At 45.3% G+C, this 14158-nt stretch overlaps 1 protein-coding gene across 1 annotated transcript; it reads right to left on the bottom strand.

Annotated features, from left to right (window-relative positions):
• Positions 1-3825: 3825 nt before the first annotated feature.
• On the bottom strand, positions 3826-4755 carry LOC138387893 (olfactory receptor 1L6-like). Its single transcript, XM_069475069.1, has one exon. It carries the CDS (start codon positions 4753-4755, stop codon positions 3826-3828), a length of 930 nt encoding a protein of 309 aa, XP_069331170.1.
• Positions 4756-14158: the final 9403 nt, after the last annotated feature.

Here is a 14158-nt window from a genome sequence, read left to right as displayed (position 1 = left end):
AAATGTGCCTGGCTTTCCCTACTGTTCATTTCTTCTTAAAAATATCTTCTGCATGCGAGTTGGAGAAATACTTTGAGATTACCATTCTCTAAAGAGAACATCTTCACAATAACAACCTTTTATCATTCCTTTGTTTTATTATTGCTATTTTAGTAACAGTCCCAGATTTATTATTTCAGCAGAAATGGCTAAGAAACTAAGATTTTGTTCCCTATTTCCCTGATATCAAGTTAGATTATTTTTATAGGTGAGAGAGTACAATTACAATAAATGAAGACAGAACATCATTTTTTCCATTTTGAACTTCTGCCATAAATATTACTGTATAGGCCGGGCGCAGTGGCTCACGCCTGTAATCCTAGCACTCTGGGAGGCCGAGGTGGGCGGATCGTTTGAGCTCAGGAGTTCGAGACCAGCCTGAGCAAGAGCGAGACCCCACCTCTACTAAAAATAGAAAGAAATTATATGGACAGCTAAAAATATATATAGAAAAAATTAGCTGGGCATGGTGGCGCATGCCTGTAGTCCCAGTTACTCGGGAGGCTGAGACAGGAGGATCGCTTGAGCTCAGGAGTTTGAGGTTGCTGTGAGCTAGGCTGATGCCACGGCACTCACTCTAGCCTGGGCAACAGAGTGAGACTCTGTCTCAAAAAAAAAAAAAAAAAGAAAAGAAAAAAAAAATATTACTGTATAGTCTCCTGGTTCACCTGTTCAAGTTTCTCTACAGTCAGTCAAAAGGAGTAGAATTGTTTACGGGGTCATTGATTTAGCCATTAGTTCTGAGAACCAAGAAGGCCTTGCAAAGCAAGATGAGACTAGATGTATGTATTAGGGTTCTCCAGAGAAACAGAACCAATAGGATACATATATATAGATATAGAGAAAGATCTATTATGAGGGATTGGCTCACATGATTATGGAGGCTGAGAAGTCCCATGATATGCCATTGGCAAACTGGAGGCCCAGGGAAGCTTGGTAGTATTGTCCAAGCCCAAAAGCCTGAGAACCAGGGAATACAATAGTGTAACTCCCAATTTGAGTCTGAAGTTTGGAGAACCAAGAGTATCAAGGGCAGGAGAAGACGGATGTCCCAGCTCAAGGAGAGAGAGTGAATTCACTTTTCCTCTGTGATTTTGTTCTATTTGGGCCCTTAATGGGCTAGGTGATGCCCTCCCCCATTGGTGAGGGTGATCGTCTTTACTCAGTACACTGATTCAAATGATAATCTCTTCTGGAAACACCCTCACAGACACACCTAGAAATAATGTTTTACCAGATATCTGGGCAACTCTTAGCCCAATCAAGTTGACATGTAAAATTAACCATCACAATGTGTAACAGATTTATTGGTAAGGGAGTGGAAGAAATCTTTCAGACTCAGTCTGAAACCTGTGGAAGAAAAGAGGGAAGAAAAGAGTTTTGGGGTAGGCAGAGAGTCTTGGACTACAACAAAGTACCAAGAAATGGTTGGCCATTGGGGGATTCTAGAATCAAAGTTGTTCATCAGAAGAGTCCCATATTTCTATGGAATGGGCCTGTCTTGGTACTTGCTATGCTTAATCACTGGCTAGGAGCTGCCTGTATAAGCATGACCTTGGCACCACTGTGATGCTGGACCAAGGGGGGCAGTAGCTAGATCCATTATGCTCTTCAGCAGGAGATCTGAGTGGAGCGTTTTCATGGTTGCCATAGTCTACCCTTTGCACTGCACAGATCCAAGTCCCCACACAGGTATGGTGGATGGTTTTGATGGGCCTCTCTTCTTTGGAGGAAACTTAGAAGAAGGAGGTAAGTAGGATGAATTACAGCTCCCTTCGCCACAGTTGGTCTTAAGTCTGCAGCTGCTTCTCATCTACATGTTCCTCCTCACTGTGTGTTCTGAATGCACATTCACCCTCAGCTCTCGCCTTGGCATCTTGGGGACTTACTTGGTACTAAGACCCAAACATTTACTACAGGGGTCTGAGACCTTGGTAAGCATATACTTCTCAGGCCAGGGTTGCTGTAGTTGTCTGTTTGCAGTTATAGCTGTGAAGGGAGTTCCACGAAGTGCTCATGCAGATCACCTGGGCTCTATGTATTACTCCCTGCCTCCCACCCCATGAAAGCAATTGTACTCTGAGAGTTGACTTTGGTCTTGAAAAATGATTTCCTGGAACTGATGTCTACTTACCTCCACTGTCTGGTTCCTTCTAATATTCCCTAAAAAACTTATTTTATTTCTTCTTAAAACCAATTTATTTACCTCAAGTTATAAAGTTCCAAAACACTATCATAATCATAAAAACTAACTTTTATTGAGCATTTACAATAGGCCATGTAGTGTGCTACTTGCTTTACACAGATTGTCACCTCACTTACTCTTCATGAAACTAGCTACTGTTATTATTTTCATTTAATAGGTGGGAAAAATGAGGTTTAGCAGGGTTGTTAATTTGTTGATGATTACAAAAATAGTAGCAGCCAGAACTAGAATTCAAAGCCATTGTGTTCCTTAGCTAATCCCTCTACACCATGTCATAGCTGTCCATTGGCATATATCACCTAAAACAAAGAGCGAGCTCACTGGATGAAGATTTTTATCCTATTGGTGTGGTTGTCTCATCCTTTTTGCACCTTGCTTCAAGACAGACCCTTGGAAAAATTCTTGATCAGTTCAAATCCATTTTATATTCTACCACATCTTTCTTTTCCTCATTGAGGTACATTGCTATATTCCGCCCCACCCCCACCTTTTTATATCCAACCCCCTTACCTCCTCCTGTGTAAAGTTCTAGTTTCCCCTCAACTTTTTTCACTTGTCTGCTTTATGTTATTTAGCCATAGTTTGTCTTTTAGATGTTTGAAGTGCTGGACAGTGCTCCCCATGGAGACTTTGGTAGTGAAATTATTTGTAAGACAATGAGGATGGGATGGAGAAAGGAGGATCAGTGGACATCGCATCATAATGATTGGGAGAGGCCTTCTCCATACCCACGGAATCCCTAAGAAAATTGACGACACAGTAATAAGGTCCTAAAGATAGAATAATTATACTGAATTTCCAGAAACACTTAGGCTGAACTGAGTGGGAGGATGTATGAAACTATAACTATTTCCCACTCCACTCTAAAACATGGGATCTTAGTTGGAAAGGGACCATAGAGACATTTTCATATATTATCATAATGATTGACATTTATTATGAGCTTGCTATATTCAAGACACTGTTGTAAGCACTTAATACATAATTCATATATATCTTAGAACACTTATATCATTTAATCCTAATGACAGTCCACTTGACATGTAAAAAGCCAGGGCATAGAAAGATTAATGTAAGATTACGGGGTTTGTAATTATTGGATCTGGGCTTCAAGCCCAAGAATTATACTACAGGACTAGGGATTTAAAGCTAAGAGAGGTTAAGTAAATTACCTAACATCACTAAATGCTAGATGTGGAAGCTTTAAAAATTTTTTATGCTGAAATATTGCTCTACATTGGTAATCAACATGAGATATATGAACTAGATATTTCAAAAGAAAAGAGATAAAGATACTGAGGAAGAAGGAAGAAGCTAGGAATTCTTACTTTATAATGTAAGATATTTATAATCATGACTCATCTAATTTTTATGAAAAAGTATGACACATTCTTATTATAGCAAGCTGTTGATAATCTCCTTTCTGCTAATTAGAATATAAGTATGTTTGAGGACAGAAGCTATGATTTTTTTTTGCTTTCCTCACAGTGTTAAAGCATACTGCCTGCAGATACTAGGTGCTTAACACTTGATTGTTGAATTGATGCATAAACTCCTAGAGGTAGTGAAATATATATATTCTATTCTGTTCTTTCAGTTAGCTTTCTCAAGGCCTGTTTCATGTCCTTATTCCTAAGGCTATAGATGAAAGGGTTCAGCATGGGGGTGACCACTGTATAGATGACAGTGACTACACGATCTTTTGTCACTGAGTAGGTAGATGAGGGGCGAATGTACACGGATATTATGGTCCCATAGAATAGCGCCACAACCATGAGGTGGGATCCGCAGGTGGAGAAGACCTTGTACCTGCCTCCCCCTGAGGGGAGCCTCAGAACAGTACGGGTGATGTACACATAAGAGACAATAATGAGGATAAAGGGACTCATGATGACAAAGGAGCCCTCTGTGAAGGCCAGAAGCTCATTGACGGAGGTGTCAGAGCAGGAGAGCGTTAGCAGTGGCTGGACATCACAAAAGAAGTGGTGGATAATGTTGGGCCCACAGAAGGAGAGGCGGGCCATGAGAATCATGTGGGTGAGTGAGTGCAGATGGGACACTGCCCAGGAAGCCATCACCAGCAGGAGACATCGCCTGGGGCTCATGGTCGTGGTGTAATGCAGTGGGTTACAGATGGCCACGTAGCGGTCAATGGCCATGGCAGCCAGGAGGAAGCTGTCAGTGATCCCAAAGGCCACAAAGAAATACATCTGGGTGAGGCACTGAGCAAAGAGAATGGTCTTTCTCTGAATCAGCATGTTCACTAACATTTGTGGCACGATGACAGTGGTAAAGCAGATGTCCACCAAGGACAGGTTGGAGAGGAAGAAGTACATGGGAGTGTGGAGGAGGGCATCCCCCCAGATGGCTGCAATGATGACTGAGTTGCCCACCACATTGACCAGGTACATGGCGAGGAAGCTGGCAAAGAGCCACACCTGCTGTTTGGGGTCAGTGGTCAGTCCCAGAAGGAGGAATTCAGTCATGTGGCTCTGGTTGCTCCTTGGCATTGCTGTCCTGCAAGCAAAAAATATGAAGGAATGTTTGGGGTGTTTCTTGGGTTGAAGTCTGCGATCTGGTAGAGGAGATACCTCATGAAGTATTCCAGCTTGTGCACTGCATAAGGGTCGCCACGCATGTATACTGCATTTGGTATATAACTCCATAAGTTTGTTGTAGACACACCTTGATTTCAATTTTCACTTTGAAACTGACTAATTTTGCCAAGTGGAACAAGGCACTTCATCTCTTGTTTTTTGTCCAAAAGCCAAAACTTGTAATACCCATATTCTTAGGATATTCTTAGGATAAATGGTAATGATTATAGGAAAGGTATTCAGAAAGTCATCATTTTTCTCTATTTCCAAAGGTAGTGTAAATATGATACATCTTTCTGCTCTGACTGGCCTTAGTTGCTCTTTCTCTGTGGAGTATCAGCCTCCACTTATAATTTCTCTCTTTATTCTCCCTCTGTGAAAGAAAAAGTGGGGCATCCTAAGTTTTCCCTATAGAAATCACATAAACATTGTAGAGTCTGTATTTCTGGGTCAAACCCCTCTTCAAAAAAACATACTTTTATAATGCATTTGGGAGTTTAATTATGGGAAGAAAGTTCTAGGAAAATTTGGCATGTCCATCATGGTGTGGAACTTTCTTGGGTGGGTGGGAGGTTGAAGAACTCTCTCAGGCAGCCTATTTACCCAACATTGGGCTTGATGTTTCAGGCAGGTGGGTGGCATCAAGGAAGACAAGAGGAACTTGTCTTGACAAGAGGAACTAAGAGGTAGGTGCTCTTACAGGCAAGAAGAGTCAAAGGAGTGTAGTGTGGGAAATGGAAATGTGAGAAGATATAGCATTATGGCAAAAAACCACTGAGAGGTATGAATAGGAAGGGACTGAGGTTCAAGAATTGGTCCATTTTCCACCCAAAAGGCAAGAGCCAGGGAGAATAATCCAAGGCTCCAGTCTGGCAGGAATTGAGGCCCTAATTATTTATCTACCAAGGTAGGGACTCAACTGAAATGGAGCAAGGCCCGAAAACCATAAGGGCATAATGTTAGAACAAGCCAGCAACCAACTGGGTTGAAAGTGAAACCACTGAGTAACAAAATATGTACTCTTCATGTCTGTCCCACCTAGACACAAGATTGGCTTTGGAGCAAAAAGAGCAGAAAAAAGAGCCTATGGATGGTGGTCAAGGAACCCCAGATAAATGAGGATAGAGTTGGGGATGTGGGTTTTGACTTAGAGAAAGTCCACACTCTGTACTTACTGTGTGCTCATAATCTTTCTGGTACTTTTTTTTTATTATTATTTCAGCATATTATAGGGGTACATAAGTTTAGGTTACGTATATTGCCCTTGCCCCTCCACCCCCCCGAGTCAGAGCTTCAGGCATGTCCATCCCCCAGACAGTGCGCATCGCACTCATTTTCTGGTACTTTTTATGATGAGTCAAAAGGAACCATAAGTAGCAATGGTATGTTTCTAATGCTCAGTGATCTTGATTTAAACTCACTGTCCTGATTCACATTATCAGTGTAGTTTTGGGAAAATTATTTAAATTTTAAGCTTTGGTTCCTTATTTGTAAATCAGAAATGATAGTTTTACCTGCTTCATAGGGCAGTTATGAAGATTAAAAAATACAATGCACTATCCCTTGGTATAGTGGCTATGACAGGCCTTGAATTATTCTGATTTACAAGTGAGGAAATCAAACTGGCACTGACTGATCAACACTAAGGTGCTCACACACTAGTAATATTCTTTGGGGGTGGAGGGTTAGGGATGGGTAAACTCACAACTAATGGACCCCGTGAGCATTGTGTCGGGGGGAAGGACACGTTTCAAATCATGGTTGGGATGTAGCAAAGTCATAACATTTAACCAAAATGTTTGTACCCCCATGATTTCATGAAATAAAAAAACTATTTTATGGATTTGTATATATAAGAGGGTGCCTATTGTAGATGTTGAATAATTTTAATGAAGACATGTAATTATGCTTGAAGTTTTCCTGTGAAGATGGCAAGCTGGTAGGGTTGTAGTAACCCTGGATAAACTATAGAAGTGGAAAGCACAGATTTGAGGGAAAACAGAAAACATATGAGAATCCCCTGGAGAACTGAAATCTGTCTAACTTGTATGAGTCTCTCTGTGGGGGTCTTTATGTGTAGGAGTCTGAACTGGAATGAAGGGTAGTCAGGAGCAGCTGCAAGAAGATGTATTAGAGAAAATTTCTGCCTTTTCCTACTCACGTCATCACCTTAGGGCAATCATTGCTGATTCCTCACTACAGAAGTTGGCAGCAGCAGCCTTGGTTAACAGTGTTAGCAATATAGAATAATGGTAATGAGGCTCGGAAGCACTGCTGGGGTGAAGATTCTTCCACATCTTCCACCCCTGGGACTGATGCATTATGACATAGGCAGCTTCCTATTTGCAGGTATGCTTCTCTCTAAATGTCTGCAGGGGGCCTCTTGATCAGAGTGGTTGCCTTAAATAGCAGAAGGAAGAATCTCGCAGTCTTAATAAGCCATGAGCCCAGTTTGAGGAACTGCATGGAATTCACATGGCTGCATTACTCCAGAGTAGGAGCACATGTTGTGCACTACCCCTGGACCCCATGACGCAAGCTGCTGGATCTCAGCACCATCTTGAAGCCAGAGCCACTGCTGAAGTGCATCCTGCTCTAGGTGCATAGCCACTGTGTCTCTCCAGCCTTGAGGCTCCATGGTATTTCCACCACCCTCATGTGGGTGGCTACAAGGCCACAGCCTTGGCTACCTGAGCCTGGGCCCAGGAATGGATGTGACTCTAGTCCTACACATTGGGGAAGCCAAACCTGGGCTTGCTGAACAAATGTGCCCCCGGGTAGAGAAAGAGCCTAGTGGACCCTTCCCCAGTGGACCTACCCCTGAAATAGTTGAACCAGTGCATGCTCATTCCCCCAGCCAGAGAAACAGCCCAATGGCCCCACCCTTGGCAAGTCAGTCCCAAAGCTAGTTGACCCATCATGTGCATGCATGTGCCCTCAGACTGAGAACCAGTCTGGCGAGCCCACTCTCAGCAAAGCCACACCACCACTGACAAAAACTTCTGCAGCTTAGGCCACTGATGCACTCACAGACATTGCTAACATGGATTATAACTGATTGTGTGAAGACTATACTGTTGTATCAACCCAAAACCAAATTGAATGCACCTTAACCAACCAATATCTAGGATCTCTTCCAAAGATACTTTGTAAAATTGGTCAGTGACTATGCCATTACATGCACAGATTCAATGTAGGCACACAACAAACATGAAGGAGTAAGGAAATATGCACCTCTAAAGGTACTCCACAGTATACATATACCATATTTTGTTAATCCACTCATAAATTGATGGGCATTTGGAACTAACTGATGTGCACACAGGTGCACAGAGGAAGTAAAAGTCATAGCAGCACAATTCACAATTGCAAGGATGTGGAATTGCTGGGCAACCCAAATGCCCATCAATACATGAGTAGATTCATAAAATGTGGTATATGTATACCATGGAATACTACTCAACTACAAAAAACAATGGTGATCTAGTACCTATTATATTTTCCTGGATAGAGATTGAGCCCATCCTTCGAAGTGAGGTATTACAAGGATGGAAAAACATGCACCAATGCACTTGCCATCAAATTGGTACTAATTGATCAACACTAAGGTGCTCACATGGTAGTAATACTCACTGGGTGCCAGTCAGGTAGGTGGGGTGCAGGGTGGGGGTGTAAACCCACAGCTAATGGCAATGGGGCACACTGTATGGGGGAAGGACATGCTTGTAACCCTGGCTTGAGTGAGGCAAATGTATTTCATGTAACCAAAATGTTTGTACCCCCATAATATCCTGAAGTAAAAAAAAAATAAATAAAAGAAAAAAATACAACAGAACAAGTGTATTCAGACACAAAGTTAAACATTAAACACGTTAGAATGGGGGAAGGTAGCAGGAGTGCGGAGTGAGTACAAGTTCACGAGCGAGTGAGGAAACAAAAGAAAAAGTGGCCCAGTGTCGGCAATATGCCATTCAACCCTTGAAAAAGAAACCCCCTGTTCTGTTTAAGACCTGAGATTCTTTTTATTATTCCTAGACTCCAAATGCAAAGGGTTGAATTAACTACATGTCCCAGGCGATGGCATATTGCCGACACTGGGCCACGTAGTTAATTCAACCCTTTGCATTTGGAGTCTAGGAATAATAAAAAGAATCTCAGGTCTTAAACAGAACAGGGGGTTTCTTTTTCATTCTATTCACCAAAGGGTGAACCCATCAGGAACACAGATGCCAGGTTATCTAGCTGAAATATTGCCAGTAAAGGAAGTCCACTGTCTCCTAAATTGTACCCTTTACCCTTTGTAATCACTACTGGATAAGTCTGTATATCCTGGATTAAAATTCAAGGGGATTCAACCAAAGATTCTACTAAGCCTAGCAGTACTGTTAGGTGATATCACTCTTTGCTAGTGATGTCAGTTATGCTATTCTTTTATGGGTTGACGGACTGATTTAAAATTCACTCAACAAACTTTCACTGACTGCCAGGAGGTAACCTAGGTATTGACGACGCAATAAGCACAGACAGCCATTCTGGTGTTTGAAAACAGCGACTATATCCCAGGCCCCTTCTCTGGGTGAAATTCCCCCAGCTACTTCCAATCCTTACCCACAGAATGTGGTAGTCATCCCACCATCTATAAATCTACAGTCACCTTTTGTAAGCTACTGCCTAGCACAGCTTAATCTTCCTGTGTGATAGTCAAGTATAATGTTTCCTTTTAGAATTTAAATTCATGGGGGGACAGAATGACATTTGTAAAATCCTAAATTGTTGGAGGTGAAAGTAATCTTAGAATTTATTAATTTCAAAGGTTCATTTATTATTTATTCATTTCGAAGTTTTCCAAACTGTGCTTCCCTGAGGGTCTTAGAGATCACCCCAGGAGGGGTCAGAAGGCTGAGGGGAATGCTGAATGGGAGGGTCTCCAGGTGTCTTCTTCATTAATCAGAAAAATTCTGCTATGTGTCTGTTTTCTACATTGAATAACTGCATAATAAGTAGTAGGAAGACGTGGTTGAAGATAACATATTCGCTTTACATAGGGAAAAGCTGAGGCTGTGATTTACCCAGTACCACAAACTATAATAGGTTGTCAGTGGAACTGGCATGATGACCCAGTTTTCTCTCTCCTTATACTCTCATGTGTCAGCTTATGATCCATGCTGCTCTGAAGATGTTCAGAGGTTGGGGTGAGGCCACAGAATCTGGAGCTTTCCCCATAGCAGCCCTGGCTTTTGGGCCAACCAGGAGCCAGGCTGGGCCAACAGAAGCTGGGTTCTACTTCTCAGCATCAGGGAAGCTACACCTGTTCCTCGCAAAGGGCAGAAGCAAGGTCTTACCCACCAATAACAAATCCTTCCCATGTTATGTAAATAGAGAAGGAGAAAACAGCAGGTGTGGAGATCGTCGCATTGGAAGTTTAGTCAGCATGCTTAAAGTTTAGGAAGTATAGGCAGATGACCTGGTTCGTAGTCTTAGCCATGCTGAGCTTCAGATTTCATTCTTGTAAAAAGAGAATGTTATACAAAATATTTCTCCGTTTCTAACACTCCAGGATTATAGGACTTGGGTGTAGTGATGGGATTCAAGACAATAGCTACTTACTCAGAAAAGTGATGGTGACCTCCGGGGTGGCCATTCGGGGATCCAGGCATCTTCTCCTCAGCTTCATTGGCCTTGGTGATTAGGGGAGGGATGGGGGATGGGGAGACAGGCAGAGTTCTCCCATTAGGAGAGGAAGAAAAGGGGCCAGGCTTGGTGTGGGAGGTGGCAGGATTTGCTATACCCTGGGAGTTACATGTGCAGTTGTAATCTCAGCCACTTCCCTCTCTTCCCATAGTGATCTTTTAATGCAGTCCTAGCCATCAGGAAAATGAGGCTTTCTCCCATCTCCAGCTACCATCACTGGGCCCTTCAGATTTCACCAAATCATGAGGAAGGAGTTGGAACCTGAAGGAGATGACAGGCCGGGCGCGGTGGCTCACGCCTGTAATCCTAGCACTCTGGGAGGCCGAGGCTGGTGGATCGCTCAAGGTCAGGAGTTCGAGACCAGCCTGAGCGAGACCCCGTCTCTACTAAAAATAGAAAGACATTATATGGACAACTAAAAATCTATATAGAAAAAATTAGCCGGGCATGGTGGCGCATGCCTGTAGTCCCAGCTACTCGGGAGGCTGAGGCAGTAGGATCGCTTAAGCCGAGGAGTCTGAGGTTGCTGTGAGCTAAGCTGACGCCACGGCACTCACTCTAGCCTGGGCAACAAAGTGAGACTCTGTCTCAACAAAAAAAAAAAAAAAAAAAAAAAAAAAAAAATGGAGATGACAGCCCTTCATGTGACTTCACCCCAAGGACATAGGCAGTGTTTCCACCCACTACCCTCGGGAGCTCATTAGAAGGGAGGCTTGGGAGGAGTAAAGATGGTGGAACCTTAGGATTCCAGGGTGACAATTTCTTCAAACCTCAGATAATTAGAGGCTTGTTATCACTGTGATTTTGAAAGAAATGAAAGTAGGTAAATAGAGAAGGCTTGGGCCTGGCACTGTCCCTGGGATGTTGTGGGAGGGGTATAGAAAGGATGTGGTGCTATAGAAAGGATTCTAGAGAAGATTCCTGGGTTCTAGTTCACCACTATGTAGCTGTGTGTGGGGAGCGGTCTAGGCCTCCTAGTGTACCCGCCCAGGACATGCATAGTCAGGCCCTCCACCTATCCCTGTGGGACACGCTTGTGGGACACACCTATCCGGGGCTATAAAAGCAGCTTGCATTTCCTGTTCGAGGTCTCTCGCCATGTAACTGTTGTAGGTGCCTCATTAAACTACTGCTGGAAGAACTCCAACTGGTCGTGTCGTACTTGCTGGCAACTGCGGCGCGACAAGTGGTGCCGAAACCCGGGAACTCTTGCACCAGGCGGAGACGACCTCATTAGAGGTGAGTTCAGAACCACAGTAGTTGAGGTAGGGTCGGACCCCCCCCCTGAGAGTGCTTTGATATGGGGAATTCCCCGAGCGCCCAGCTGCTCCGTGCTCTACAGGAGCTTTTGGCTGCACGAGAGTTGAAAATCCCCGAGCGTGTCTTACGGCATTTTATGCAGGAAGTAGATCGTGTGGCACCATGGTTTCTCCACTCGGGCTCTTTCACCGTTCCGAGCTGGGATAAATTAGAGAAGGACCTTCGCTGTGCCCATGCTACTGGGCTCCTTCGAGAGTGCGTCCTTCCTATTTGGGCATTGGTGCGCACCTGCCTAGAGGACTCTCCTTGTAGTATTCAAGTGCAGCAGGGGCAGCAGGCTCTGAGTGACTATCAAGATAGCATGTCAGAAAGGGATAAGGGTGGTCCGGACCGGCCGGGGCGTTCGAGAACCCGGTCGGAAGAAAAGCGGGGAGCCGCCCGCAAGGGAGGGCGCTCAGGAAGGCGACGGGGACGCCCGTTGCCCGGCCCGTTATCTAGGGAGGACGTGGCTTGTAAAATGGCCGCCCTCCATCTGTCTTCGTCTTCTTCTTCTTCTTCCTCTTCTTTGTCCCGCTCTTCTTCCTCGTCTGGCGAGAGGGAGGCGGAGCTTTCTCCGGCCGATAAGGCGGACTTGGAGGAGGCGGCGGCGGCGTATGAGGCGGAGCGTTATCGCCTGCCTCCGTATGCCTCCGCCCCTCCCCCACCAGTTGATGGCGGGGGAGGTACATCTTTCATGTCCGACCGGGTTCGGAGAAAAGTCAGCCAGTGCTTTCCTATACTTCCCGGGCCTTTCAACAATTTTGCCGCCGTCTCGGCGTTACCCATCGCACTGGCTTGCCCTATAACCCCCAGGCCCAGGGCATTGTAGAACGCGCCCATGGCACAATCAAAGTCTACTTACAAAAACAAAAGGGGGAGGCTGGGGCTTTGGGCGGTGGTAGGTCTCCCAAATCTGCCCTATCTCTTACTCTATATACTTTAAATTTTTTGCTGCTGGATGACTGTGGTCGCTCGGCGGCAGATCGCCATGTGGATCCTGGCCCCCCCCTTTCCGAGCGGGTGATGTGGAAAGATGTGCTTTGTAATCAATGGAAAGGACCAGATCTGATTCTCAGCAGATCCAGGGGAGCTGTTTGTGTTTTTCCACAGGACGCCCCGGACCCTATCTGGGTTCCGACACGCCTCACGCGACGCCTCAGTCATCCTGCTGCTTCCTCGCCGGCTCCTGACGACGATGCTGTTGTGGCGGATTCTGCTTTCCCTGACCATGACCCTCCTCGCCCTGGGAGTGCTGTCCAGGGCGAAACGTCGTTGGGCCATCCTGCCTGTATTCCCGAGACCCCTGCCGGTGTCTCATGATTCGCAGATATTCCCCCAGTTCTTTATTACCAATGCTTCCCTAGGACTTCCCTACCTCCCGTGGTCCAACGAGTCTGGAGCGGTTCCCGGCAATGAATCCTATATCCTTGCTGGGTCCTTGTGCTTTACTACCATTATCCCGACTAACGGCAACCTGTCCTGTATACTTCTTGCCAACCAGACGGGTGCTTGGGTGGACCGGCCGCGTCCCCGCAACGGGACCTTTGCTAATGGGACTTTTGTGACAGGGATGTGGCCTGCGTTACACAAAACTGTGAACATTTGAGACCGCTGCGTCAGGCGCTCAGTTTTCCAACGTGACCTTCGGTCCCACGCCTGTTTGTCTCTGGCCTCCATTCATCTGGATTGTGGCCCGCCTGGAAAACCATACGGCCACCCTTAACTGCTCAACCGTAAACTGCACGTATATATACGCGTTGCTGGAATGCCTCAGAACACAGGATGGCCGTGGTTGCACGCATGCCCCGGTACGTCCCCTGGCCGGTTGACGCACCGGATTCGTTGGTTCTCTTTCGACATCGTAGGGACTTTGGCGTGACAGCTCTTGTCTTTGCTATTGCAGCGGCCTCCGCTGCGGCCCTTACCACCGCTTCGATCGCGGCGGCGGGCGCCGTACAAACGGCACAGGTCCTAAATAACCTGTCAGCAACGGTAGCAACTGCCTTGGACACACAAAGCTCTATCAACTCACACCTGGCGGGAGGGATTATGCTCCTAAATCAACGTGTGGACTTGGTTCAAGAACAGGTGGACAGTTTGGTACAGCTCGCCCAGCTTGGTTGCGAGCGACGACTGCCGGGATTGTGTATTACTTCGATCCCATATTCTAACCTTTCCCAGGCGGCCAATCTCTCTAAAGAGCTTTCTCGGCTGTTACAGGGCTCTTGGTCTGCCAATTTCTCCAAGCTAGCCACTCAGTTACAACTAGAAATCACCCATATTAATTCTACCCGGTTAGATCCTATGCTTACTGATGGCCTCCTCC

The sequence above is a fragment of the Eulemur rufifrons genome, chromosome 7 (genome assembly GCF_041146395.1).
Source record: "Eulemur rufifrons isolate Redbay chromosome 7, OSU_ERuf_1, whole genome shotgun sequence".
Lineage (NCBI taxonomy): Eukaryota > Metazoa > Chordata > Mammalia > Primates > Lemuridae > Eulemur > Eulemur rufifrons.
The sequence above is the reverse complement of the archived record's forward strand: the minus strand, read 5'-3'. Positions and strand labels throughout refer to the sequence as shown.